The sequence below is a fragment of the Arachis stenosperma genome, chromosome 1 (genome assembly GCF_014773155.1).
Source record: "Arachis stenosperma cultivar V10309 chromosome 1, arast.V10309.gnm1.PFL2, whole genome shotgun sequence".
Classification (NCBI taxonomy): Eukaryota; Viridiplantae; Streptophyta; class Magnoliopsida; order Fabales; family Fabaceae; genus Arachis; species Arachis stenosperma.
The window spans coordinates 307,195-333,375 of NC_080377.1; the positions used below are offsets into that span (position 1 = coordinate 307,195).

The 26,181-nt window shown below is 35.3% G+C and overlaps 3 protein-coding genes across 3 annotated transcripts; 1 reads left to right on the top strand and 2 right to left on the bottom strand.

Moving 5' to 3' along the window:
* Positions 1-6,243: 6,243 nt before the first annotated feature.
* On the top strand, positions 6,244-12,167 carry LOC130938816 (serine/threonine-protein kinase SRK2I). The gene is made up of 9 exons (XM_057867184.1): positions 6,244-6,704; positions 7,705-7,779; positions 7,861-7,962; positions 8,059-8,112; positions 8,267-8,359; positions 9,830-9,922; positions 10,677-10,781; positions 10,876-10,974; positions 11,530-12,167. Exons 1-9 carry the CDS (start codon positions 6,528-6,530, stop codon positions 11,818-11,820), a joined length of 1,089 nt encoding a protein of 362 aa, XP_057723167.1. The 5' UTR covers positions 6,244-6,527; the 3' UTR covers positions 11,821-12,167.
* A 328-nt stretch (positions 12,168-12,495) lies between these two features.
* On the bottom strand, positions 12,496-18,247 carry LOC130938784 (probable disease resistance protein At5g66900). The gene is made up of 5 exons (XM_057867181.1): positions 17,272-18,247; positions 15,702-16,114; positions 14,521-14,858; positions 13,867-14,150; positions 12,496-13,759 (listed from the first exon to the last, which is right to left on the bottom strand). The coding sequence occupies exons 1-5, from the start codon at positions 17,912-17,914 to the stop codon at positions 12,918-12,920; spliced, it is 2,520 nt and encodes an 839-aa protein (XP_057723164.1). The 5' UTR covers positions 17,915-18,247; the 3' UTR covers positions 12,496-12,917.
* A 3,843-nt stretch (positions 18,248-22,090) lies between these two features.
* Positions 22,091-25,127, bottom strand: LOC130938832 (deoxyhypusine hydroxylase-like). Its single transcript, XM_057867185.1, has 7 exons — positions 24,815-25,127; positions 24,484-24,617; positions 24,156-24,391; positions 23,933-24,071; positions 23,683-23,809; positions 22,429-22,547; positions 22,091-22,344 (listed from the first exon to the last, which is right to left on the bottom strand). Exons 1-7 carry the CDS (start codon positions 24,978-24,980, stop codon positions 22,312-22,314), a joined length of 954 nt encoding a protein of 317 aa, XP_057723168.1. The 5' UTR covers positions 24,981-25,127; the 3' UTR covers positions 22,091-22,311.
* Positions 25,128-26,181: the final 1,054 nt, after the last annotated feature.

A 26,181-nucleotide genomic window follows, 5' to 3' on the forward strand; every position in this document is an offset into this window, starting at 1 on the left:
ACCTCGAGACCAAGAAAATAGCTGAGAGAACCAAGATCCTTTATTTCAAAGGTACGCTGAAGTGAGGTCTTGAGATCAGAGATACCATCAACATCATCTCCAGTAATGATCATGTCATCAACATACAAAAGTAGAAGAACAACTCCACGGTCGCTTTTACGAATGAAAAGCGCATTCTCATGAGGACTAGAAATAAAGCCAAGACTGCATATGGTAGTGCTGAACTTGTCAAACCATTCACGAGGAGCTTGCTTAAGTCCATAAAGTGCCTTGCGAAGGAGACAAACCTTACTGGAAGGACAAGGATATCCTGGAGGTGGTTTCATATAGACTCTCTGTTTCAAATCCCCATTAAGAAATGCATTCTTCACATCCATCTGACTGAGAGACCATCTTTTAACCGCAGCAATGGCAAGGAGAGCTCTAACAGACGTAAGGCGAGCAACAGGAGCAAAAGTCTCTTCATAATCAATACCATACTCTTGCGTACAACCTTGAGCAACCAATCGTGCCTTATAACGGTCAATAGAGCCATTAGAAAGAGTCTTGATCTTGTATACCCATCTACTGCCCACAACTTCCTGATCAGAAGGAGGATCAACCAAATCCCAAGTGTGTGCTTTTTCAAGTGCCTGTATTTCTTCCTGCATTGCTTGTTGCCAATTTGGATTTGTGGAGGCTTCTCTGAATGACTTAGGTTCATGTTGATGAAGAATAGTAGAAAAGCAATGATAATCAAGAAGATGAGGAGGGGGATTCCTTACCCTAGAAGAACGAGTGGGAGGAGGAGGCATGACGCTAGGAGTGGGATCGCCGTCCGGACTGGAATCATCGGGAGATGGAAAAGGTGAAGGATCAGGAGCCTCAAGTGGTGGACTTGGGGTAGACCCTGTAGTATCATCACTAGGAAAGAGATCAACATTTGGGTTAGTAAAAAACGGTGATGGAGTAGAAGGAATGGACTCAAAGGAGGAAAAACTAGAGAACATGTGATGTTCCCAGAAGACAACATGACGAGATATACGAATACGGCGAGAGATAGGATCCCAACAACGATAACCCTTATGTTCAGAAGCATACCCAAGAAAACAACACATGCGAGCCCGAGGTTCAAGCTTATTATGTTCATGAGGCTGAAGAAGGACAAAACAGACACAACCAAAAACACGGAGAGAACTGTAATCAGGAGAAGTACGATAAAGACGCTCAAAGGGAGTAGTGTTACCAAGAACAGAAGAAGGGAGTCTATTGATAGCATGAACAGCAGTGAGGACAGCTTCACCCCAAGCACGCTCAGGACAGGAAGAGGAAATAAGCATCGCACGGACAGAGTCAAGAATATGACGGTGTTTACGCTCAGCTCTGCCATTTTGTTGAGAGGTACCAGGACAAGAAAATTCGGACAAAGTACCCTGTTCAGCGAGAAAGTTTAAAAGTTTGGAGTCACGATATTCCATAGCATTATCACGTCTGAAAATTTTAATGACCTTTGAAAACTGAGTTCGAACCATAGTGGCAAAGTTAATATAAATCTGAGGCAACTCACAACGATTAGTCATCAAATAGACCCAAGTAAAACGGGAATAATCATCAATAAAGAGGACAAAATATCGAGCCCCTCCCATAGAAGCGATGGGATCGGGTCCCCAAACATCAGAATGAATAAGATCAAAAGGAGGGCATGCAATAGAGGAATTATTATTAAAGGATAAGGCAGGTTGTTTTGCAGTGCGACAAGAAATGCAATCTAAAGACTCATTTTGAACTTGACCTAAAACACCCGTAGATATAAGAGGACGTAATTTGCCTAAGGAGCTATGGGCAAGACGTCGGTGCCACAAGTGAAGAGTAGATGGAGAGGAAGCAGCACAGAGATTGGTAGAGGGAACATGAAGGTTCTCGAGCTCAAATAAGCGTCCAACCTTACATCCAGTCCCGATGATCTTTCCCGTCTGACGATCCTGCACACGACATCCAGAATTTGAAAAAATGACATCAAAACCAAGTTCAACAAGCTGACCGACAGAGATAAGATTAAAATTTAATTTTGGAATAAAATAAGCATCAGAAAGATGAATATTGGACTGTGAAATAACCCCATGATGTGTTGCATGCAAGAGGGAACCATTAGCAGTGTTAACAGAAGGTGCATTTGTAGTGGGAGACAACGACGAAAAAAGATGACGCAAAGGAGACATATGATTGAAACAACCAGAATCAAAATACCATTTAGAATTACCTGGAGGGGTGGAAAGAGTAGCGGGGGTATTACCAGAAAAAGAGAGAAGTTGCCGAAGAAGGGTTTCAATATCTAATGGAGAGACAGAAGGTGTGTTGAGAGATGTGGAAGAGGTGGACTCAGTAGCAGCAGCAGCAGAAGAGACAGGCACATGCGAAGAGTTGTTGGGACGAGGTTGATACTTGTTCTGATCTGAGCGAGGTGGTCGAGTAGGACAGGTAGCAATCAAGTGACCCGAGAGCTTACAATAATGGCAGAACAGTTTCGGGCAATTGGAGCCAATGTGGCCTTTTTGTTTGCACTTACGACATTCAATAGAAGGACAGTCGGAGAAGGAATGCCCAGGCCGATTTCAATTGCGACAGATTTTTCCCTTTCTGTCGGTGGCAGCAAAGACAGTTTCACTTTTAGAACGAAGCAATCCCAAGCGCGTTTCTTCAGACTTAAGACGAGGAAGAGCATCTTCAAGACTAGGCAAGGGATTCTGATGAAGAAGAGAAGCCCTGACCGGCTCATAGTCATTAGTAAGTGCCATTAGAAATTGGATGAGACGTGTCCGGTTCCGATAATCCTCATATGCCTTAGCATCAGCGGGATCTTTAAGAATAGGCTCACAGGAGGTCAACTGATCCCAAATAATCTCCATCTGAGCAAGAAAATCAAAAACTGCTTGGCCACGTTCTTGCTTAAGGCTATGAAGTTCCTTAAGCAGTTGGTACTGATGAGAGAGATCAGAGATAGTGTAACGTTTCGCCAAATGATCCCATACCTCTTTAGCAGTTTCAAAACGCCCAAACTGTAAGTGAATGCCCGGAGTAGAAGTGTTGCGGAACCAAGTGATAATCTGATGATTTTTACTATCCCAATCTTCCAATTTCTCTGCATAGTCCTTTTCCTTCTCAGCATCCTCCTTGGATTTGGAGGCACCATCTTTGGATACAGTTGACTTAATAGGACAAGCAATATCACCAGTTACATATCGCCATAATTTTCTCCCTTTAAGAAATCCTCGCATGGCTTCAACCCAATGTGCATAGTTGGAGCCATTAAGAATAACAGGGATAGGCTGAAAGACATCCGGTTTTTCCATAGTAATAGAAGAAATAGCAAAGGAAGAAGAAAACTGCAAATTCGGGGCAGAAAACGAGAAAACAGAGCGCGGAATCGGAAAGAGCTCACCAAAAAACCTTAGGGAGGGTCCACTTGGCAGCCACGTCAGCGCCACGTCAGCGATGCGTCAGCGCCACGTCAGCGAGTGACGACACGTGGCAGCACCGGATAGGCGGAAGGAGGCACGTTAGCGCACAGGTGGCACGCGGGTCAAGGGCGGGTCGGGTCGGGTCGTCGCGGGTCAGGGTTGCCAACCAGCTTACCTTGTGACACGTGGACGCTCCAGGGACGTCCGATCTGCACGAAGATCCAACGGCTGCTGAAGCCTCTGGATGAGAAAGAATAGTGGTGGACAGCAATGTTCTGACGGCGCGTGGAGGCGCGTGCGGTGGTCGTTGGCGGCGATCTTGGCGGCGTTGGAAAGCTGACGGAGAGAAGAACACGATGATACCGGAGGTGACGAACCAAAGCGTCGGAAACAGCTTGAAAATTTCGAGCAAAGAGGCACGGGTGGAATCTGGAAGGAAGATCAAGCTGGTCGTGGCAGCGTCTTTCGGCGGCGCGTGGCGGCGCGTCCGGCGGCGGATGGCAACGGTTATGGTTGCGTTGGAATCACGGCGACAAGACGAACAAGAGGGTTATGGGGGTGACGAACCAAAGCGTCAAAAAGAGAACGAAATAGGAGGCCAAAGAACACTGCCGACAAGGAAAAAAACAAAGGGGCTTATGAACTAATATTCATTGAAAAAAAAAAAAAACTAAGCTCTTGATACCATGATAGAAACAAGAGACTGAGAAAATGATGTGAAAAGTGTATTATTGAGTTGTGTGTCAGGTACAATATACAAGGGGTATTTATAGGTGCTAAACGAATCAAAGTAATAAAGACATAGAATCCTACAATTAATGTACAGATATGCTATATAAATATAGACGATGCTAATTGATCTAAATTGATTCTAATTGATCTAAATTGATTCTAATGATTCTCTAACATATATGAACCTAGGAGTCATCTAACATAATAAGTTATAATGTAACTACAAATTACCCTTTCAATCCTAGCTACTTGGTTAGAGTGAAGATCTAAAGTTCCTAGATGAGAAAGTGCCCCAATCTCCATAGGTACTGTAGAAAGGTTGTTATTCCTAACTAAGGTCTGGAAAAGGAAAGCACAATATGTATCAGACATGCAGAAGTTTTGAGCAGAAGAAAACCAAGTTCTCAGCATGCTTTTAATAATATGAAGAATTGCATATTAATAGGTTAGAATTTTGACCCCAAATAAATCTCGGCAAGTGAATGACAACCCATGATTGATGAAGGAATTGATGAGATTCCTGCACAACACAGACATGCTAGATTTTAGACAAGATGAAGAAAGGAGAAACAGAAAACCATTGACCCCTTGTTCAAAGAGCTCATTGTTCTGGTGGAGATCAAGACGAATTAGACATGAAAGGCCTCCAATGCTGTCTGGTATGCCATTCAACAAGTTTTTTGCTGCAGTAGTGATAAGAATGGAAAAAATTGGTGAGTTGACATGTAGGAATAGAAATAATAAATTGATAGCAAAGCAGCATATGTGTTTATTAATGTATTTAGAGGAGAAAATCCCTACATGCATTGAATTTAGTAAGCATGGTCCATGATGAAAAGAGATTTTTAGATATCTCTGTTAACTTGTTTCCCTGGAGACAAAAAAGAGGTTATAATGAAGGCACTGGTTAATAAAACCTTAACCTTTCAAAATTTTTGTTGTCATTTAATACACCAAATTTTTTATACTAGTGCCTACCTCCATATCTAGCTTGGACAATTTGGAACAATTTGCTAAATCTTCTGGCAAGCTTGCAATAAGATTGTTTGATCCCTGGAAAGAAGAGTATCATAAACTCCATGTCATCAAAGAAGATGTGGATGCCAAAATTCCACTAACTTTGGTAGATTAATGCGCTGCTGCTGTTGTTACTACATTAAAAGTTTCATCTTCAATCATACACCCCAAAATATCATACTGTTCTTAACTCTTTAAATTACAGCATGTACACAAATCTCATGGTTTTTTCATTGTTAACAGTCAGTGTATGCTTTTAAAATTCAATACACACAAACATGCACTCACAGAAACAAAGTCTGATTATAAACATAAAAAAAGATGGTGGACTTACGGATTGAATTTATGTCCTTGGATCTATTTCTTCTGCGATGATGTAATTGCGCCAGCTCAATTGGTTTCTAGTTCTTTTTCATTTGATGTGTTATGCTATTGTTGTTGGTGTCTTTGTAACAACAGGCATGTTTCAGAGAGAGAGAGAGAGAGAGTAATATGATGATTTCTAGTATTTGGATAATTTTGTTGTACAAAATTCACATTTTATGTGTATAAATGATAATTTTTCTTAAATAAATAAATGCGTCCGTATTTCTAATTTTTATGGATAAAAATGTTAGTTAATTAAAAAATATTACAAACAAATTATTCCATTTGAAAATAACAAAGAGATCAATCTTATCGATAGAATTAATTTTTAAGAATTCATAAAGAATAAAACTTTACTAAAAACAAAACTTTAAATCCAAATTTTTTTAGAATGAATTCGGATGTTTATTCATTTGTTTTATCTTTTCTAAAGGGGTTTTTTTATTTTAATAAATAAATAAATTATAATAATTACTAAAATAAACAATTTAAAATAAAAAATCCTTTCTAAAGGTTATCTCTTTGTTCTTTCGCCTAACTGAATAAACTGCGGGGAGCAAGGTGAGAGCAAAAACCGACAACATTGCTTACGAGGCAACAGAGCACAACCTGCGTCATCATCTTTCGGATACACACACTACTCCTAACAAAAGGAGAGTGCACTGAGCAAAAACGACGTCGTTTTGCAGTCTCATTCTACTCTCCAACCCCATCTGCACTTTGCTTCCTTTCCAACCCAATCCACACTTATCTATTCCCTTCCCCCCTTTTTCCCAATAATCAGCATCCCATTTCCCGCATCCCAAAACCACTAAGGCACTAACCATCCTTCCACCTTCAACTCCAAAACGACGCCGTATTGATTATTGAGCCCCCCTCCCTTTCTCTCTCTAATGTAACACCGTTTTGCCCCTTCAAGAAAAATATAGCAAGAGGAAAATAAGGTTCTGTTGCGTCGTTTTGATCTAAACGACGATGGATCGGGCGGCGGTTACCGTCGGACCTGGCATGGACATGCCGATCATGCACGACAGCGACCGTTACGATCTGGTCCGTAACATCGGGTCCGGAAACTTCGGCATCGCAAGATTGATGCAGGATAAGCAGACCAAGGAGCTCGTTGCTGTTAAGTACATCGAACGCGGCGACAAGGTTCGTTATTGTTTTTAATTAACCTCTTTATTATCATCTTTTTGCTTTTTTCACTTTTATTTATACTTATTTTGGAAATTTTCTTTTCTTTTTCAACGTTTTCGGTAATGAAAGGGGGAAGAAAAAGGAAGACTTTATCACATGATTTTTTCGGTGCCGGATGAGTTTGTCTTTTAGTTGCTGACGTATGATGTATATGAATATGTATATTTGTATATATACTATTTATGCTGTGTTTATGGTTTCTATTTTTGTTTAAGTGCTTTGGCTAGTTGGTGTGTGATTTTATTTTCTGTTTTTGGTTTATCCTCCGGTTTTTCTTTATTTTCTCGTTTTCAATTTTAACGAGCTTATTAAATTATTCATAGATTTTGCAAGGTGACCAAGGAAATGGGAGAAAAAATAGTGGGTGGTCTAACTAATCCATGTCTTGTTATTCACGGCTTTCGGATTTTATGGATTTATCTATATATTTAATTTTATAGTGCACAACGCGGTTTAAAAGATCTCAATCCTTGTATGAGATGATGCTCAATTGTGGACATGTCTGATCGGTAGGTGTGGATGTGCGCAATAAGCTAAGATTAAAAATTTGTGGCTTGTTATTTTGATGATAGAAAATGGTGTCACTCAGTTTATTTGAGTTAATAAGCAGCAGCACTGATCGATTTTTCTGCGTTTACCAGTTATATTTGGCTACTCTGATATGGAAGGGGTTTTAGGGTAGGGTCAGGTGGAAGTTGGTCCATGTTGGATTGGTTTATTTTGCGTCAAACGCCAAACTTCAAACCTTGAACTGAGTAACAGGGACTGGTTTAGATGATTTATGGTTCACTTCATTTATGAGTTTACATATTGTCACTTTCGCGATTATTCATGAACTTTGAGACGAACCATTGTGATTCAATAGTTGCCAGATTTTTTTAATCACCATTTTCTTTGGGATCTATTACTTAGTGCTGGACTCATCTCCCCTTTTTTTTTTTATTGTGTGGCGCAGATTGATGAAAATGTCAAGAGAGAAATCATTAATCACAGGTCTTTGAGACACCCTAACATTGTTAGGTTTAAGGAGGTTGGTGTACTTTACACATTGACATTGTATCTGTATTGAAGTGGGTGAACGATATGTGTCCTTATATGTAATTTCACTCAGGTTATTCTAACACCTACGCATCTGGCCATTGTAATGGAATATGCATCTGGAGGAGAACTGTTTGAGCGAATCTGCAATGCTGGGCGCTTCTCTGAGGATGAGGTTCTTACACTATTTATATACTGTTTCTACACTGGCCAGTTTTTCAATCATATTTGTTCCATATCTAACTTGCCAACCCATTTTCATATGCTGCAGGCTCGTTTCTTCTTTCAACAACTCATATCTGGGGTCAGCTACTGCCATGCAATGGTAACTAAATGTTCCTCTTTTTCCACTGGCTGATTTAAAATGTATTCTATCTACACCAGTTCTGGACTGTAGTTTAGGACTTTAGGTTAAGTATTAGTCTTCTCAACATCAAATCTGATCTATTAGTCTCTTGTTAACTTATTTATTCTTGAAGCAAGTTTGTCACCGGGACCTGAAGTTGGAGAACACTTTGCTGGATGGAAGCCCAGCACCACGTTTGAAGATATGCGATTTTGGCTACTCCAAGGTCAGGGTTTCTATGTTTTCCTGGTGTAATTGGTTAGGCAATCTTTTGTTTACCTTTAAATGATTCTGTGTCACAAATTTTAATGCATATTTCTGCTACCATTTTGTATACAGTCCTGAACTAGTATGCTTCTGACTTATGTTTTCTTCTCTTTTAAAAGGAAAATTATAGTTACTTTGCTTTTCATATTTAGATCACCATATGGAATTGGATAGCTTGTTAGCTATCTAATGTAATTTAAGTAATTTGGGATATTGGGATGAAGTAATACTGCATGAAATTTCTAAGTGAATTTTGGTAGTCTGAATTCTTTGATGAACTATTTTTTCATCATGCATTCACATGTACTATAGTTGACTTGTCTAATGTAAGGCTATATCTACAACTTTGATTAGAAAAGGTCAAAAGGATACTTCATCAACTATCTAACAGTGGAAGTGGTGATAATCTGCTTGGGAATTAGAGGGGGTCAAATTTGAATTTCAGGTGAAAACTGGAAAAATTGGTCCCTGAATCTGTTCTGGTGTGTGAATTTGCTTCTGTAGTTATCTCTGTTTCGCATATAGGTGCATCAAGAAAATTTCTAATAAAGACAATCTTTGGAGGTACATGGCTTAGACATAACTCGCATTAAGATAGAATTATATGGAGTGTAAGTACAACATGGTAATGGGGAACTCTTACATAGAAGTGAAAATGGGAAAGCCATTATACCATCTTGATTGTATTATTCAAGACAATGGGGAAATAGAGAATGATGTAAACCGCAGGATTCAAGCTAGTTGGTCAAAGGGGAGGAGGGCTTCATATGTGACATAAAAATACCTTAACACTTTAGAGTAAGTTTTATCATATTGCCACTAGACCAACTATGTTGTATGAAATAGTGTTAGGCGGTAAAGGGTAACATGAACATAAGCTTAGTGTGGTCGAAATGAGGATATTTAGACAAATGAGTGGTTATACGTGAATGGACGAAATAAGGAACAGGGACAAAAGAGAAGGTTGGAGTGTTACCTATTGTTAAAATGACGATGGAATCTTGTTCTACGTGGTTTGAATGTATTGTATGGGGAGAAGACCAGCGGAGCATCTGATCAGGAGGGTAGCAAATGGAAGATAGACAAGTGGTTAAGGGTAAAGGGATACCTAAGAAGACTTTGGATAAGGTAGTAAAGAGAGATCTAAGCATAAATGGGCTTAATATATATTTATGGCAAGGCAAAATAACATGGTTTGATCCATGTAGTCAACCCCACCTACCCCTTTCTTATGTTGTTAAGTCAATTATACTTGTAGCTGTGTTTTCACCTTGAGGTGCTTCAAGTTTGTTGTAATCCTGTGGGTTAATTGACTTTGTTCTTAGTTCCCTTCTGGCGTGCAAGAATGCTATCATTAGTCCCTTAATCTAATAGAGGGTTTTAGAGCTTTTCTATATCTTACAGATTTGATTTATCTTGTTCTTTGCAGTCTTCGGTGCTTCATTCACAACCAAAGTCAACAGTTGGTACTCCAGCTTATATAGCTCCAGAAGTATTGCTGAAGCAAGAGTACGATGGCAAGGTAGTATTTAGTTTCACAGTTTTGTTCCTTTTCTGTATAAATGTTTACTCTCACATTTGTTTTGGAATGAACTTTTTGTTTTGTAAACTTGTCATAATTAAGAGGGATGCTATCATGCTATAAGGATCTAAAAAGCAATGTTATTTTGATGTGGACCAATTCAGGTTGCAGCAATATTTGAAAAATATTAGTTACTATTCTATAGCTCTTACATCTTTATCTTAGATTTCTTTCTTGTGTTGGGTAGAAACCAGGGTATCCACCCCCAATAGTGGTGACTAATTAATTAAGTGGATTAATTTACATGATGCATCATTTTCCTTATAACTTAATAGATCATTCATTTATAATGATGATGATGGTGATGATGATGATGGTCATCATCATCATCATGATGGCAGATAAATAAATATATGATGTTCTCAATTGTTTTTAAATTATTTATTTATAAAAATAGGTCTGCACCTAGTTTTCGGGTTGGTTTGACATATATTTAATATTCAATTCAATATCTGAAACTTAACAATTGCTCTAGTTCAGCACTTGCAGACAACTGTTATTGATAATTAGTTAATTACCCTTTCCTTCACAATTGGTTATAAATTTGTTGCATCTGCTCTGCTGAGTTTGTCTTTAATGCAATTTTCAATACCGGTAGATAAGCCCAGGTGCGAAAATTGGATTGAATATTGTAAAAAATGCTCCACATCGCTAATGGGTTTCTGTTTCTGTGTTTCTATGCATTTAATACCAGATTGCAGATGTCTGGTCATGTGGAGTAACTTTATATGTGATGCTAGTGGGAGCATATCCTTTTGAAGATCCTAGTGAACCAAAGGATTTCAGGAAGACAATTCAGGTAGATCAGTTCTCAAGTTGTTTGCTCATTTTCTTCAGATTATTTTTTGAATTCTGATTGCTTTAACAAACTTTGTGTGGTTGCTTTCTTGCAGAGAATTCTCAGTGTCCAGTATTCCATTCCAGACTTTGTTCAGATATCTCCTGAATGTCGCCACCTTATCTCAAGGATCTTTGTTTTTGACCCTGCAGAGGTAATTTCTATTTCAAATAATTGAGCAACTACTGCATATAAGCCACTATCCCTGAATTTTTTTATTTATTATATATATTTGGGGTATATTTCCACTTGAATGTCTTGTTAAAAGTTACCTTACCCATATGGGAGATGAAGCAAAACTTTTTGCATCACTTGATATGGATTTTATACTTTTTTTCATGAGTGCTGTATGGTGGTATACCTATAAGGCCAAAGTAAGTGTCCAAAAAATTAATTATGCACAGGAATTAAGGAATTGGTTTGAAACATCTTGGTTTTTTTAGATAATTAAATTGAATGTACTAAATTGCCTACATTACCTGAATGTTTTCATATAGTTACTCTATCGTTTAACTTCTCTCCATTTCATTTGATAAGGTTACAAGTTGAGAAATCTAATTAAATGTTATCTAGCTTTTCAAATAAGCACATGCGTGGGATCAAATCAAATTTAAAAAAATTGATACTTATTTTGTAGCCTTGTGGGCATAGCAGCATTCTGTTATTATATTTGTTTGAATCTTAATGCCTTCTGACATGAATGTGACAGAGAATCACGATGTCTGAGATCTGGAACCATGAATGGTTTTTGAAGAATCTCCCGGCAGATCTGATGGATGAGAAGATAATGGGCAACCAATTTGAAGAGCCAGACCAACCGATGCAGAGCATTGATACGATCATGCAGATAATCTCAGAAGCCACCATACCAGCAGCCGGGGCCTATTCATTAGACCAGTTTATGGCAGATAACATTGACATGGATGACGACATAGATGAATTAGAATCCGAATCCGAGCTTGATATAGATAGCAGTGGGGAGATAGTGTATGCCATATAAGTTAATTATCATAGTTTGCCTTGAAGGACAGCATCTTAATGTTGCTGGGCTTTAATAGACTTTCCAGCATCATGGATTCATGGAAAGATAAACATGTGGTGTCTGCATTCCTTGTAGATTAGGGTGGATAGAGTTTTGTTGTGTTGTACCTATTATGTACGGGGACATTGTTCTAACTTTCATCTCACCATTGGATCCGGATCCATCGGTTGATGATGTGAGTTGACACTGTCTCGTACATAATATATACACACAATTTTTGTGTGGATAAATAGAGAGAACTTTATGTTGACTTGCATACTAGTGCATGCTTCTTGAAGTAGGCAATATCCACAATCAGTTGCTGAGGGGAAGTATATTTATATTGAAATTTAAGTTAGGCTCATTAGGAGAATGGTTTGCATGCCCCTGCTTGTTTTTTTTTTTTTTTTTTTTTTGGTCGGTGCCCCTGCTTGTTATATACATAGATGCACCGTATAAACAGTCAAATTTAGTGGACCTATTTGTGACGTTTGGTATCTAAGTATTTCTTCCTTAGAACATGGGTTTGTTTTAATTCTTTTTGAAGGAAAAAAAAAAATCACCATTACTTCTAGTCTGCATGTGGCCGCCTAGTTGTTCCATGTTTTATCACTAAAATGGGAAGTAATACTGTTGTTGAAGGGGACGATGAAGTGAATGAAAAACCTTGAAACTTGTGAATAAAGCATAGCCCCGTCGGAATTTGTTACACAAGCAACTATCACTTATTTAGACAGCAGCAAACTTGGTTGCAGAATATATTTGAGGATTAGCTCATTTCAAATGAGCACCTTCTGCACCAAATGCAGCGCCATTTATTTCATTAGTTTTACCGCTTTTTTGTCTTTTCTGCTTTCTTAGTTCATCTCTGTATCAAAAAACATATATATACATTCTTTCGAACTTTATACATTGCATTTTCCTGATAGCAGTACCCTGCGTCTGCCTAATACATATTTTCACAATGGCTTTTTACAATGACAACAACATACAGAAGTTGAGTGAATTCAATTTAAATGGTGATACTTACAATGGAGTTTCAAATTCTTTAAATGGACTTCAGGAAATTGGACTCGTCAATGAAACCCAGGAAGCCAACGTAGGTTGATATCTGCTCTAACCTTCACTATCATCAGATTGGGAAGGCTGGTGAACTCTTTGAAATGTTCCCATAAAGCAGCCACCTCATCGTCGCAGATCACATGAATCACATGCTTCAAATTTTCGAAGGATGTGACCGAGTGCGGCAATTCGTTCAATCCTGAGCAACCCCACATATAGAGCTTCCGTAGACTATGCAACTCGCCGATGTCTGCTGGTAACTGGGTTAGGCTTATACACTCTGATATGTCGAGACACCAAATCTGTTGAAGCCTTCCAACAGATTCTGGCATCTCTTTCAAATCAGAGCAGGAACTAAGTCTCAAAACTTCCAGATTCTTCAGCATAACGATTTCTGGTGGTAGTTTAGAAAGCTTATGACAGTTAGTGATACTAAGCTTCTTCATGGTCATAATGTTACAGAAATCAGAAGGCAATTCCACCATATCCATGCAATAGTCAATGTTCAACTCCACTAAATTTGGCAGTGCATCTGAAATTTTGATGCCACTACTTCCAAAAGCCTGCTTTGTAGTACACATATAAAGCGACAGATTTCGCAGCTTCCTCAATTTGCAGAGGCTAGGAACCGAAACCTTTTCCAGGCTAATCCTTTTCAAGCATGGTAATGAACCAAGTACCTCAAAGTTGTTCAATTCACAAGGATGGAAACCCTGATGTGTGACTATGAGAACTTTGAGTTTTCTCATTTTCTGAATGAAATCCGGAAATGTATACTTGTTTGAATGGATATTTAAAATCAGAACTTCAGTTTCATCAGGGTTCATGTTGTACCAGTCAGGAGTGAATGTTTCATCTGCAGAGAAGCGAACAATATATATAGCATCAATAACAGAAGACCATGGATGTGACACAAGACAAAATCATTCTTATCATGACTGGGATAGAGAGGGCGAAACATACCAGTTGAAACAAACATTATGCGAGCAGTGACTTGTTCCTGCTTCTGTTGTTGTTGTGTTCCCCTTACAGATAAGAATGACAGCATGTGAGAAACGATACCCGGCTGATTCTGGCCTACCAACCAGTTGGGACAATTTTTCCCATTCTGAGTCAAGTCGATCGCCAGCCTTTTCCTTCGCTCGATCGATTCTTGGTTGCTTTGATGGTTTGCTAGCTCTCTAAGGAGATCATGCTGCATAAGGAAGTGGTTATTGTAGTACATTTCCACGTCCGTTGCAACTTTCCTGTTCAACAAAGATAATAACAAGTTATCCATAGAATCAAAATCTTCCAAAAGTTCAATGACAATAGTCTATTTGACAACATTAATATTATTGAAGCATGCATGTTTGATTTTGGATAAAGTTGTTGACCGAAAAAGTTTATACAAATTATGCAATGCGGTAGCATTATTTCATAGATTTAACTTTAATTGAATTCAATGAAGGTGTTTTTGATCACATCTTTCCTGTAAGTTACTCCTAATATGCAAGGACCATCTTAACAACATTTACTAAAAGTCATTTTTAGCATAAGAACTAAAATGTTTTGGCTGTCTGTAACCTTTATAAAGCACTAAATATCAACCAAGATAACATAAAAGATCCTGTGTACCTTGTAACAATGACATTAGCCAAATTCTTGGAGTTTAAACTATGTATAATATTCATTGCTTTTACTCCATCCTCATCAAGTTCATGCAGTTCTGTCCACATGTCATTCAGCAAAGGAACGCGGATCCTTTGATCTTCAGGGAACAGACCTAGGTCCATGAAACACTCCTTCTCCTTGTCATCTTCCACTATGTCTAGACAATTCTGAAGGTGAGAATCCAAGTCTTTGTTGGATTTAAGCCGTTCCTTCATTGTTTGCCAGAACTCATAAGGATGATGACACAGGGATCCACCAATAACTTTTAGAGCCAGAGGTGAACCATTACAACCTCTCACTATCTGTGTTTCATGAAACCAAAGAAGAGCCAATAAATAAATTGTAAATCTGCCAATGCACAGCATGAAACAAATCAACAATTCTTGGTTACAATGTTCCGGTAACACATTGTATGCTTACACAAAAAATATTATAAGATCAAAGAATATAATAAAATTATATTTTACGATATGACTTTTTATTAGAGGTAATGCTTAGATTGATCCCTAAAATTTTTAGCGCTTATCAAAATAGTCCCTGACTTTTGGAAATGACTAAGTTGATCCTAAATTTACAAATTGTGAATCTCTTTTGTCCTAAATTTAATTGTTGTTAACACGATGCTGACATGGAGCGTTAAAGTGTCAGCATGGCATTCCTAATACTAATAGTAAGTGACATGGTTACGACTTCAGTATGATCAAATTGGTACCAAAGTTGGTTAATTGGACTTATTTTGATTAATTTTTTTATATTGTGGAGAAACTAAAATAAATCCAATTAACTAATTTGATACATGTATTTGATCATGTTGAAGTTTTATGTTACCACTATTGGGAATGTCACGCCAACGCAACATTTTATATAAACGCCGTGTTAATGACAATTGAATTAAGGACGAAGGAGATTCACCATTTATAAATTCAGGAATTAATTTAACTGTTTAAAAGTCAAAAACTGTTTCCATAAATTCTAAAAATTTCATTGACCAAATTGAGCATTATTTTACTACAATTTTTATCTAAAATGCCAATTTATTATTGGGTTGAGCACAATCCAGTGATCACTACAGTTTCTATTATTATTATTATCAATGTGTAACTACAGCTTTCTATTATCTCAAGACTCAAGGTAAGAAAGTGCACCTCATGGACAAGATTTTCATCAGGCTTATAAGAGTTAGTGTCTTTGGCTTGTGTAAAGTGATGGAAGAGGGATACGGCATCATCATCACCAAGTGGTTTCAAGTGGAACTGAGTATGGAATCTGCGAAATGCAAATCTTGAAGTAACTACAATCTTGTAATCTGGAATGGTGGAGAATTTGAACTTTTCAACAATTGAATCTGTGCCAGACCATACATCATCCAGGACCAATAATATTGGTCTACCTTTATCCCCAACATGCCTCAGCAAGTTCCCCAGCCGGTTAATTGCCTCTTCATCGGTTTGAAACTCGGGTGCCCGGAGTCCACAGTGTTCAAATAGTGTCTGTACAATGTTCTTCAAGTTGGGTGATTTCGACACTGTCTGGAAGAAGATATTGTCTGCAAACATGCCTAGCCAAAACCAAACACATGAGAGTAATATGGATCAGATTCTAGACAATTTCGTTATTCAGGCTTCACATTAGGCAATGCACGATTTCTTCTGAAAACTTCACAGAAAAATATTATCTGCGCACTAAAAGATAAGCTCTAATACATCTGTGTATAAATACATAATTCATTTTTATTATGTATTTTATATCAATTATACTTATATATTAAAAATCAGTCACTAAATTAATTATCAATTATAAATATAAAATTTATATTAAAATAAAAATGTGTTACAACTATCAAAAAGCAACCTAATGAATAAATGGTAAGATGTTGGTTGCTTTGGTTGCTTTGGTTCTATGGAAGGATAAAAACACAAGTTCCCATTCCAAAAAATGACAAGATTTCTAATGTTCTATAAAATATAGACACTTCGTTGAAGAACAGTGTTGAGTCTGATATATTTCATATATGACATTTATTGATATTTATCCAATATATATACTTCATATTTTTAATTATATCTTAATAAAAAGTAATTTTTTTTTCAAATACACTTGGATACATTTATATATTTTTTTTCATAACGTGTCATATTCAGTTTTATTCTTAACATATATTTTTAAATGAGTTTAAAAATAATATATATTATTATTTATTAAAATATTTAAAATTAATTTATATTTTAATATCGATAAAATATTAAAATATAAGTACAATTTATCTTAAAAATATTTTATATTATATATTATATATATATGTCTCCGTATCCTGTGAAATTTTAAAATAATGTATCTGCATGTTCCATGTCATATTATGTTCCGATTCCACCTCTATGCATCATAACAAGATTCTGATTAGGAAAAAAAATTATAATGATTTAGGCATATCATCCTTTAATTTAATTTGGATCTAATGACTATTAATTGGTGCAAATATACTTGCGCGCATACACACTGTTTTTATTATCTCTCATAAATTATTATTATTATTATTATTCTAAAAATTGTAAAAGAAAAGACTCCCACTGTTTTTCAAGTGAAAAAAGAAATTATGAAAACCCAAAAAAAGATTCATAAGAAATTAAGAAGCAAGTGAAGCACATGGATGATCCCTAATTCTGAACCAACGAGGAATATAGAATGCATATGGAAGAGAATATTCATTATACATACCTTTGACTTGTTCATCCCAACAGAGCTTCTTAGCCAGCGTGCTCTTTCCAGATCCTCCCAAGCCGGTAACCAAAAGAACACGGTCACCATCCTTCTTCAGCACCTCAACCTTCAACTTCTTCAAAGGCTCTTCCAACCCCACTGTGAACTCAGGCTTCTCAGGAACTCCACTCACACCACGCAAAACTTTCTCTTCTCCTAACCGCCCTCCATAATCATCACGAATAATATCAAGAATATTCCTCACGTTATACAGCACCTCCATCACATCCCTCCCGATCTGCGTTTGCACGTTCACAGACAGAATCCTCCCGAGCTTCTTATTTCTTTCTTCAATCCTGTCATGGTACAGAGGGAAAGAGGGAAACCGCCACCAACGAAACTTGGAGCACTTCTCCACTATCTCTTTCCCTTTGTTTATCTCCTTCTCCAAACTTGCTACTGTATCAGTACCGCGATCCAACTCTCTCGCGTATTGTTTCATTTCTTCTACCAGAGGAGTCAACGCATCTAAGGTCTCCTTCTTCGTCTTCAACACCGATTTGAAATTCTTACCTTTCTCCACCATTTCTATGGCCAGTCTTAGCACTTCCTGCATTCCAGCACCAACCGCGCCACCACTAAACAGACTTCCATCCACCATAGCTAATTGATGCAAAAATTTCTATTCTTCTACTATATTTTGGAATTACTGCATTAGGTTAAGAGATTTTTTTGGTGGAACTCGACTAGAACTATTTAGGAAATTTTATGAAGCGGTTAGAGAAACAAGAGAAACCATATATAGCTCTGTAAAAGGTAGGCCTAAGGTCCCACAGATAATTTAAAATTGAAAAATATTTAGAGAGGAATTTGTGAGAAACGGGAAGTGCATTGCCAAAGAAGTTTCCGCTGATATTAACAATTGTACGGACGAAGCAAATGACGCGTCCCATAAAAACGTAAAAGCTATCGAATGAGGTCTCAATTTCGCAGTGTCATGACGGAGAAGTACCGGAGTAATTTCTTACACCGTGTGGGACTGGATTTTTTTTTTTTACATTAGGAAAGAAACATGTATTATTATTTAGGGGTCAACGCTTAAGGCAGTGTTCATATATAATTTGATAAACTTGACCAAATTTTTAATTAAGATTTTTTTATTATTAATTTTATATAAAGATAAATGCATATGGATTTTATATTTCTCTTCATGGTAATCAATCTTCAATTTCACTATATAACAATGGTTGATTGTAGCTGTCTAGCTGAAGTGATATAAATCAAAGCGAATTGGTTCTGTTCTGTCAAACAACTCAGATGCGAGAGCTTTGATCTTTGTCTAATTAGTTAATTCTGATTTATTAGTGTGTTAGTTTAGCTTATTAGTTAGTTTTGATCTCTAATTTGTGTTATCGCAATTTGTTTCTTATGAGTTTAACAATTTATTTTTGTTAGAAATTTCTGTTTTGAGTTCTATAAATTCCTGGTTCAGTGTTTGTTATTTTTGTGTTTGCTAGAAGTTATTTATTATCTATTTTTTTTACCCAAACGGTATCTCCCAACTCGATAAGTTAAGCACTAATTCGTTGCGGATCTGAGCTCCATTTAAGGGTCTGTCGCTAGCCAATAAGTTGTTGTATGCACAAAATTTATTATCTATTTATCGTTAGTTATTTTCGTGTTTGGGCCTTAATTATTTCAGTTTGCTAGTCAATATTAAAAAAATTTATGTGTTTAAACTTTAAAGGTAAAACCGTAAAAGTACAAATTTTTAAAGAAAAATTTAAAAAAAATACGATAAACATAGAAAAAGTTTTAAAGATAAACATTCAGATAGGGTTGGCAATAGGTAGGATAGGATAGGGTTTGGACCTTACTCTAATCCTATCTACGAGTTGAAAATTTTATTCAAACTCTACCTTATCCTACCGTGAATTGAGAATCTTTTAACTCTAATTTTGTCCGTATCCTAAAGTTTTAAACCCTACCTTACCTAAAAAAATATTAAAATTTTTCAAAACAAATATAAAATTCAATCATTTCAAATTTCATACATATTAATAAAATAAAAAATAAAAAATAAATTCAAATTAAAATTAAAAATAATAAAATCTTAAAAAAATCTAACATAAAATTACAAACATACATATTATTATAAATATACAAATGCTCTAAATTACTAAATTTATTAATTAGTTTAGTAGTTGGTTACTTATTGCAAGTTATTACATGAGAAAGATTCTGAGTTCAATTTTCACCTCCTTTACTATGGTAGGATAAGGTAGGATACACCTTAAATCCGTACTCTAATCTTATCCGTAGACATATCCGGACCGATCTCTATCCTATCCGCAGCGAATCAGATAACCTACCCTATCCGAACAAATTGGTCCAAATTAGATATCCACAGGTATGATATGTATTGCCAGCCCTACATACAAACATGTTGGGAGAAATTTAGAAATGAAATACAAACATTTTAAGAGGAACACACAACCTTTTTTGGTAACATCAATTAGTAAAAAATATTTTAAAAAATATTTTTCTTTTGACAAAAAATCACAAGAAAACAATAATAAAATATAACCAAGACATATGTGAACTTATCATTAAACACAATTTATAATAAGTTCTATGGAATAAATTATATGTAATAACAACATGAACTTTCATTTTTCTTCAAAGAAACTGTTGAAATGTTTACAAATACTTATTATATATGAATTAAATAGTATTTCTAACATCAGTTTTTAAAAAATAACATATAGTTTTCCAAATTACAATTCATTTTTTTCCTATTTTGACGAAAGCATCTCTGGGCAGATATGAAGTATAAAGTCTCTACTTTCTTGTCTTCGATGTCCCTAATAAAAAGTTTACTCGGGTTTCAAATTTTTTTGGAAATTTTTTTTGTTTTTCCTGTCTAAAAACATGTAGCATTTAAAAAATAGATAAAACACTAAAAAATTCTAATAATGTTCAATAAATATATCCAACATTTTACGATTATCTATTTAATAGACTAATAAACATATAATATCAAAATTTTTTGAATTAACCTTTTATATACGTGTTACTTTCACTATGTGCACTAGATATTAAAAATTACTAATAATACTCAAAAAATGATAATAAACTAATAATATTATGGCCAGTTTGAGTAAATAACTTAAATAAGTTCTTTTGGAAAAGGAGTTTAAAACATAAGGATTTTTATTAAAAGTAGCTTATAAATAAATTATTTTGTGTTTGGTTTTTTAGTTATAAAAGTACTTATTTTAAAGTTGTAGCGTTTGGATAAATAACCCAAAAGATAAATTTTTTTATAAAAGAGAATGAATATTAAAATAACCATGATAACAAATATTTTCCAATGTTGAATGTTGATTTTACATAACCTAATCACTAATATTGTGCATGATATGGTAAGTAAAAATAAAAAATAAATATAAAATGTGTGTCAATGTATATTTTATTGCTGTTTTTTATTTTTTATTTTTACTCTTATTAGAACTCTCTTCTCCTTTATTGAGGTCAAGAACTTGTTATAATTAACTATGAAAATAATAATAAGCTATAAAATTACATATGAAAAAAATAAAATTAAAACTGAAATTTCATACCACACTTGAATACAAATTTAATAATAAAAAATAGTGATAAAATGATAAAAAAATACTTAGAAAGAATATATACAGTAAGTTGTTCATATGTAATATTGTCTGAAAATATGGTGGAGGATCAATACTTCCATCAGATGTTTCATTACGTAAAAATGGTGAAACTTAGAACATTGCGTGAGAATGATGGTGGAAGGCCAGTGCTTCTAGCAGACCTTGTGTCAAAATGGTGATGAAGAGTCAGTATTTTTCAGAGTCAAGAAGGAAAGTAAATTTTTTTTGTTTTAAAATTAATTTTTTTTAAGTAAGTGGTAGAATGACTTCTCAAAAAGCAAGAAGTCATATATTTCTACTTCTTCAAAAAGTTGCAAATTAACTTTTCGAGAAGTTAAAAACTTTTTTTAAAATAGTACCAAACACATAAATTGTGACTTTTTATAATCCAAAAGTAAAAAAAAGTAGCTTCTACTACTTCCCAAACGGGCTCTATGTCTATCTAATATCATTTTAGTTTTACAAACACTAAACAATTTAATATTAAATATAATAACTTTCTAAACAGAACTTGCCCAGGTGCTTATTTTTCTTTTTTCTAATTGTGTAGGTTCTCAAAATTTGTAATTTAAATGTTCCAAAACCGAGGGTTTTAGACTTTTAGTTGTTCAATCTCTTCCCCTTTTATTTGTGAATTTGGATTTATAATTTCGAACATTTGATTTTGAATATAAAGATTTTTTAAAATGTTCCAAACATAGTTTAAGATGTTTGAAGTACAAAATTTAAATCTCACCTCCCCTACTCTGTCACAAATCTATTCTCTTTTTTTTTTTGTCTTTTATCGTTTTGGTAATTTTGGTTTTGGTAGCGTTATCATCTCTGCAGACTGCAGTGGCTGACGAGGGACTGCTATCAAAGGGTGACGCAGCGGTTCCGGTAATAAGGATGTGGTGCTATGGTTCTAGACTGCTAGTAGAAAAGGAAGAGAAGAGATAAGTGAAATCAAAGTGTGTGAACTTGGAAATGAAAACAAAATTTCAAAAATTAGCTAATTATTATCAGCTAAATGTTAGTTTCGTAATTAGAATCATAATTGATATGCTACGGGTATATATCTTAATATATAAAACACACTCATGAACAACCCAGTATATGAATTATTCCCTACCTGTGTGTAGTGCACCTAACTTGGAGTTTTAGAATTTCTTTTTTTCCAAATCTGAAACAAGGATCAAACTCTCGCTTCTTAGTTAAAAGACGATGAGCCTACTCTGCTCAACCACCCTATCAGAGTTAGTTAAATGCATTCATTTAATAGTTCATACCCCCGCAAGCAAGGGTAATAATTAACTGGGTTTCTATGAATAAAAATCTGATTGTGTTTTTATGCCTCTTCTGTGTGTATCTCTTCAATCTCATACATCTTTCATTCTTCTGTCATTCAATGCACAGTTGGAGTGCGAATAAAGAGAAACTGCCATAATGGGAAAAAATAAAGCCATGTTAACAAATATTAAAACAAAATAGCAAATACTATGGCAACTACTTTCGTGAATACCTCGAATGATTTCCCTGATCGTTCATATTCTAGCATGCTTAGTGCAACTTGACAGCTTTCAGAGACAAGAGGCTCCGGATCCGCTGCAAACTCCTCAAGAAGGGCTACACTTTGGTCATCTAAAGGGTTCAGCAAAAGAACTTTGTTAGGAACATAAAATGTAAATGAGGGCATTTAAATGCTTAGCAATAAACTAACTAATATATGTCCAATGGGTTAGCTTAAAAAAAAAACCATCTTATTAAAGATAATGAGATTAAATTAAGCTTCTCGAGTTATGCCCAAAGTCGTCCTGAAATTGACTGCTTGTACTAAAATAGTCTTTGAGATCTCAATTGCACCAATTATGTATCTGAGATTGGCAAATATGCCACCTTAGTCCCTAACAGCGTGATAAGTCACTTGATGGAAACATGATGCACTTTTGCCAATCTGAGGGACATAATTGATACAATTAGAATCTTAGGAACTATTTTAGTGCACGCTGCCAATTTGATGGACCACTTTGAAACTTAACTCTAAGCTTCTCACAAAGAGACCGTAAATTAGACTTGAGCTTAGCTTATACATAATATAGACTAGGGAACAGCCATAAATTAGCAGCAAAACTGTCAGAAAAAAAGTATATACTATTCATCTGTTTATTGTAGAATTTAATTAAGAGACTAGTGGCTAGAAAATCAACTGCTAACAGGAAAATATCCCATCAATATTCCAAGAAGATAATAAAGGTTTTGACTTTTGGCTAGAAAATGCTTTACATTTCAAAGTGATTTCATGTAGTAACAGTAAGATGCTTCTCCAAGGTGAAGGAGATTATCTATATCTTTTCCAACTCGAACAAGTAACTTGTATGATATTTTAGTTTGCATAAATGTCTCAAAAACTTGCAAATCACTTTGACTATAACTAGCAAGTATTGCCAGTTGAATGGTACAAGAAGCATTATACAACAGTCACGTTTTTCCTTAATCTATTCTATGACCTGAATGAGAACGAGGTTACTTTTCACTAGTCACAACATGGATGGACAGAAGCATTAAAAAACTAGAATTTGCAATCTAAATTCACTTGGACTGCTACTATTTTCTCCTTGCTTCTATATCAACATATGAATTTCATACAGTATATGATATTATTGCACTTCTACAGACATACATGGCATCACAAAGATCACAATCCTTTGACACATTGATCACCATAGTGCGTAAAAGATACCACAACATTTAGTTTAATAATATTTGGTTTCAATACCTGCAATTGACCCAAGAGCTTCAGCAGCTTCATGTCTAACCATTGGGTGCTCATTCACATCTTTAAGTATGTTGGATAGCGCAGCTGAAGCAGCTTTGTCTTGCAACTGACCCAGAACATATGCAACCTAAAAATTGCCGAAAATATAGGCATAGGCATTCAAAGTATAAAAGAATATTTGGGCATACTCAAACAAAACCAAAATTTGCAGAAAAAGAATAACAAAGAAAAGAAAGTGTACTTATCAAACCTCATGACGTAAAAGAGCGCTTTTTGAACCCAATGAATCGATAATAGCAGCAACAGCTTCCTCTCCACCATCATTTCTAAGTGCAAAAAGAGCTGCATATCTCTCATACATCCCTTTTTCTTCATCCAGAAGTATTTCCCTGATTTGATTAAGAAGAGTTAGCAAACCAACTATCTAACGTTTAGTTACACAGGTTCTATCCATTAGCATGAACCGGACAAACCTCAATTGTTGTACCGAGGTACACGAGCATGCCGGTGCAGCTGGATCGACTGACTTAAAAGGTGAAATATCATTTGTAGACAAATCATCACTATTTCCAGCATCTTTTAAATGGCGAATACGTTCAAGAGCCAACTCACAAGTTTCGCGGACCTCCTGAGCCGGATCTAAATCCAAACAACTCTTCAACAGGGGAATGTTACCATATGAACCAATAGCACCAAGTGCTTCAGCTGCCTATGCAGTGACAACAAACACAATGCTCTTAAAACTGGAACAATTTGCAAAAACAAGAACAAGAACAAAGAGCAGGGCTTCGTGGAAACTACCTCATGGCGAACAATTGGATGCAAAGAAAGGTCATTTAGAACTGCTGCCAAAGCAGGAATGGCTTCGGTTTCCTGCATTTGGCCCAGCGCAAATGCGGCTTCATGTGCCAACAAATTTGATGAATCTCTCGTGGCTGCAAAGTAAAACTAGCTCCAATCAAAACATTCAAAACAGCATGGAAGTTCATACGGTTCATTTTCTTTTAGGGCACCAATTTTCCCAAATTTAGAATACGACAAGTATTTCTAATAAAGACCAAAACAAAGCAGATTATTGTAATTCCACAACAAAACAGAAATGACTTAAATAAATAAATAAATAAGCACAAACCGAGAATGAGGGCGTGGCGAGGGGCTTGTCCTTTGAGGTTGCGAAGGGAGAAGAGAGCTCTGAAGCGGTCAGAGATGGGTTGCGTGGAATCCAGCAACAAGTTGCAGAGGAACTTCTCGGTGTCCTTTGACGAAGTGAAAACGGCGTCGTCGGAGGAAGCCATCATGGATACAAAGGAAGCTTGATGCTTCTCTTCCAAAGAGCAACGTCGAATCGGATTCTCGCAGTAGCAGACAGTCACACACAGAAGACGCAACTTTTTGAAAGCCTTTCACCTGTTCAGTGTACTTTTTGGAATATGACTATTCCATTGTTTGTATCTAACCAAATTTAATATAAAAAATACAAATAGTCTATATTTAAGAAAACTAATTTTGTGAATTTTGTGAACATTCACAAAAAAAGTGTACGGTAGGCATGCAACCGTTACATCTTTTGGTAAGTTTATTTGATTTGAAATTGAAAATGTTTTTTTTTATTCAAATTAGCTTCAAGCTAGTTTAAGTAGATATATATTAAAATTGCATCATTGGGTAAGTTAAGCTGAAGATTTTATTGTAAGTTATGAAGCACGAACACACGATCCTCATCGACATTCGTACGACACATTTAAACACACTTAAATATCATCACGTGTTAGTGTATTCAGTCTTATTCTTAATATATATTCTTAAAATAAATTTAAATATAGTATATATTATTATTTATTAAAATAAAAAATATTTTAAATACTTGATATAATTAAAATAAGATATTAAAAATAATTAAAAAAAATTATATTTTAATATCAATAAAATATCAAAATATTATTACAATTTATCTTGTTTTAATATTAAAAGTTTGGTGTTCCTTTGGTCTTTTTTTTCTTGAATTTCAAATTCTTTAAATTTTCAAATCTTATTTTATCTTGTTTCTTTCTCTTGACTTTTTTTTTTATTTTTTAAATTCAAAATCTTTTATTAACTTTTTTTTAATTTTCAAAATTTTTAATTATTATTTATTTATTTATTTTTAAATTTAACAAAAAAATTTGAAAATTCTCTTTTTAGATTCTTGCATTTTTGTTTCTTTAGGATATCTCATTAGGAGTTCTCTAGACTTTGATATAGAGACTTTTTTTTATTTTTCCTTTGTCTCTTGTTTGTAGAGAAACACAAAAAAAGAAAAAAAAATAGCAATTGCAGTGATGTAAGTGAAAAAATAGCCACTGTTTTGACACCATCATTGTATGTGTATGTAAAAACGTCTAGAGATTAAGCTACCTTGAATGTGCATTTCATAGTCGGCACAACATTCAATACAAGTTAGATAGGAGATTTTTTAATGCATACATAACATGAAATGAATTCTTGAAAAGATTAAATGCA

Coding starts and splice junctions, on each gene's coding strand:
- LOC130938816 (XM_057867184.1), top strand. CDS start 6,528: ATGGATCGGGCGGCGGTTACCGTCGGACCTGGCATGGACATGCCGATC. Junction 6,705..7,704: donor ACATCGAACGCGGCGACAAG/GTTCGTTATTGT, acceptor TGTGTGGCGCAG/ATTGATGAAAATGTCAAGAG. Junction 9,923..10,676: donor AGCAAGAGTACGATGGCAAG/GTAGTATTTAGT, acceptor ATTTAATACCAG/ATTGCAGATGTCTGGTCATG.
- LOC130938784 (XM_057867181.1), bottom strand. CDS start 17,914: ATGGTGGATGGAAGTCTGTTTAGTGGTGGCGCGGTTGGTGCTGGAATG. Junction 14,151..14,520: donor GCTAATGTCATTGTTACAAG/GTACACAGGATC, acceptor TTTGTTGAACAG/GAAAGTTGCAACGGACGTGG. Junction 13,760..13,866: donor CATAATGTTTGTTTCAACTG/GTATGTTTCGCC, acceptor GCTTCTCTGCAG/ATGAAACATTCACTCCTGAC.
- LOC130938832 (XM_057867185.1), bottom strand. CDS start 24,980: ATGATGGCTTCCTCCGACGACGCCGTTTTCACTTCGTCAAAGGACACC. Junction 23,810..23,932: donor GCGCTCTTTTACGTCATGAG/GTTTGATAAGTA, acceptor GGCAATTTTTAG/GTTGCATATGTTCTGGGTCA. Junction 22,548..23,682: donor AGCTCTTGGGTCAATTGCAG/GTATTGAAACCA, acceptor TGAACCCTTTAG/ATGACCAAAGTGTAGCCCTT.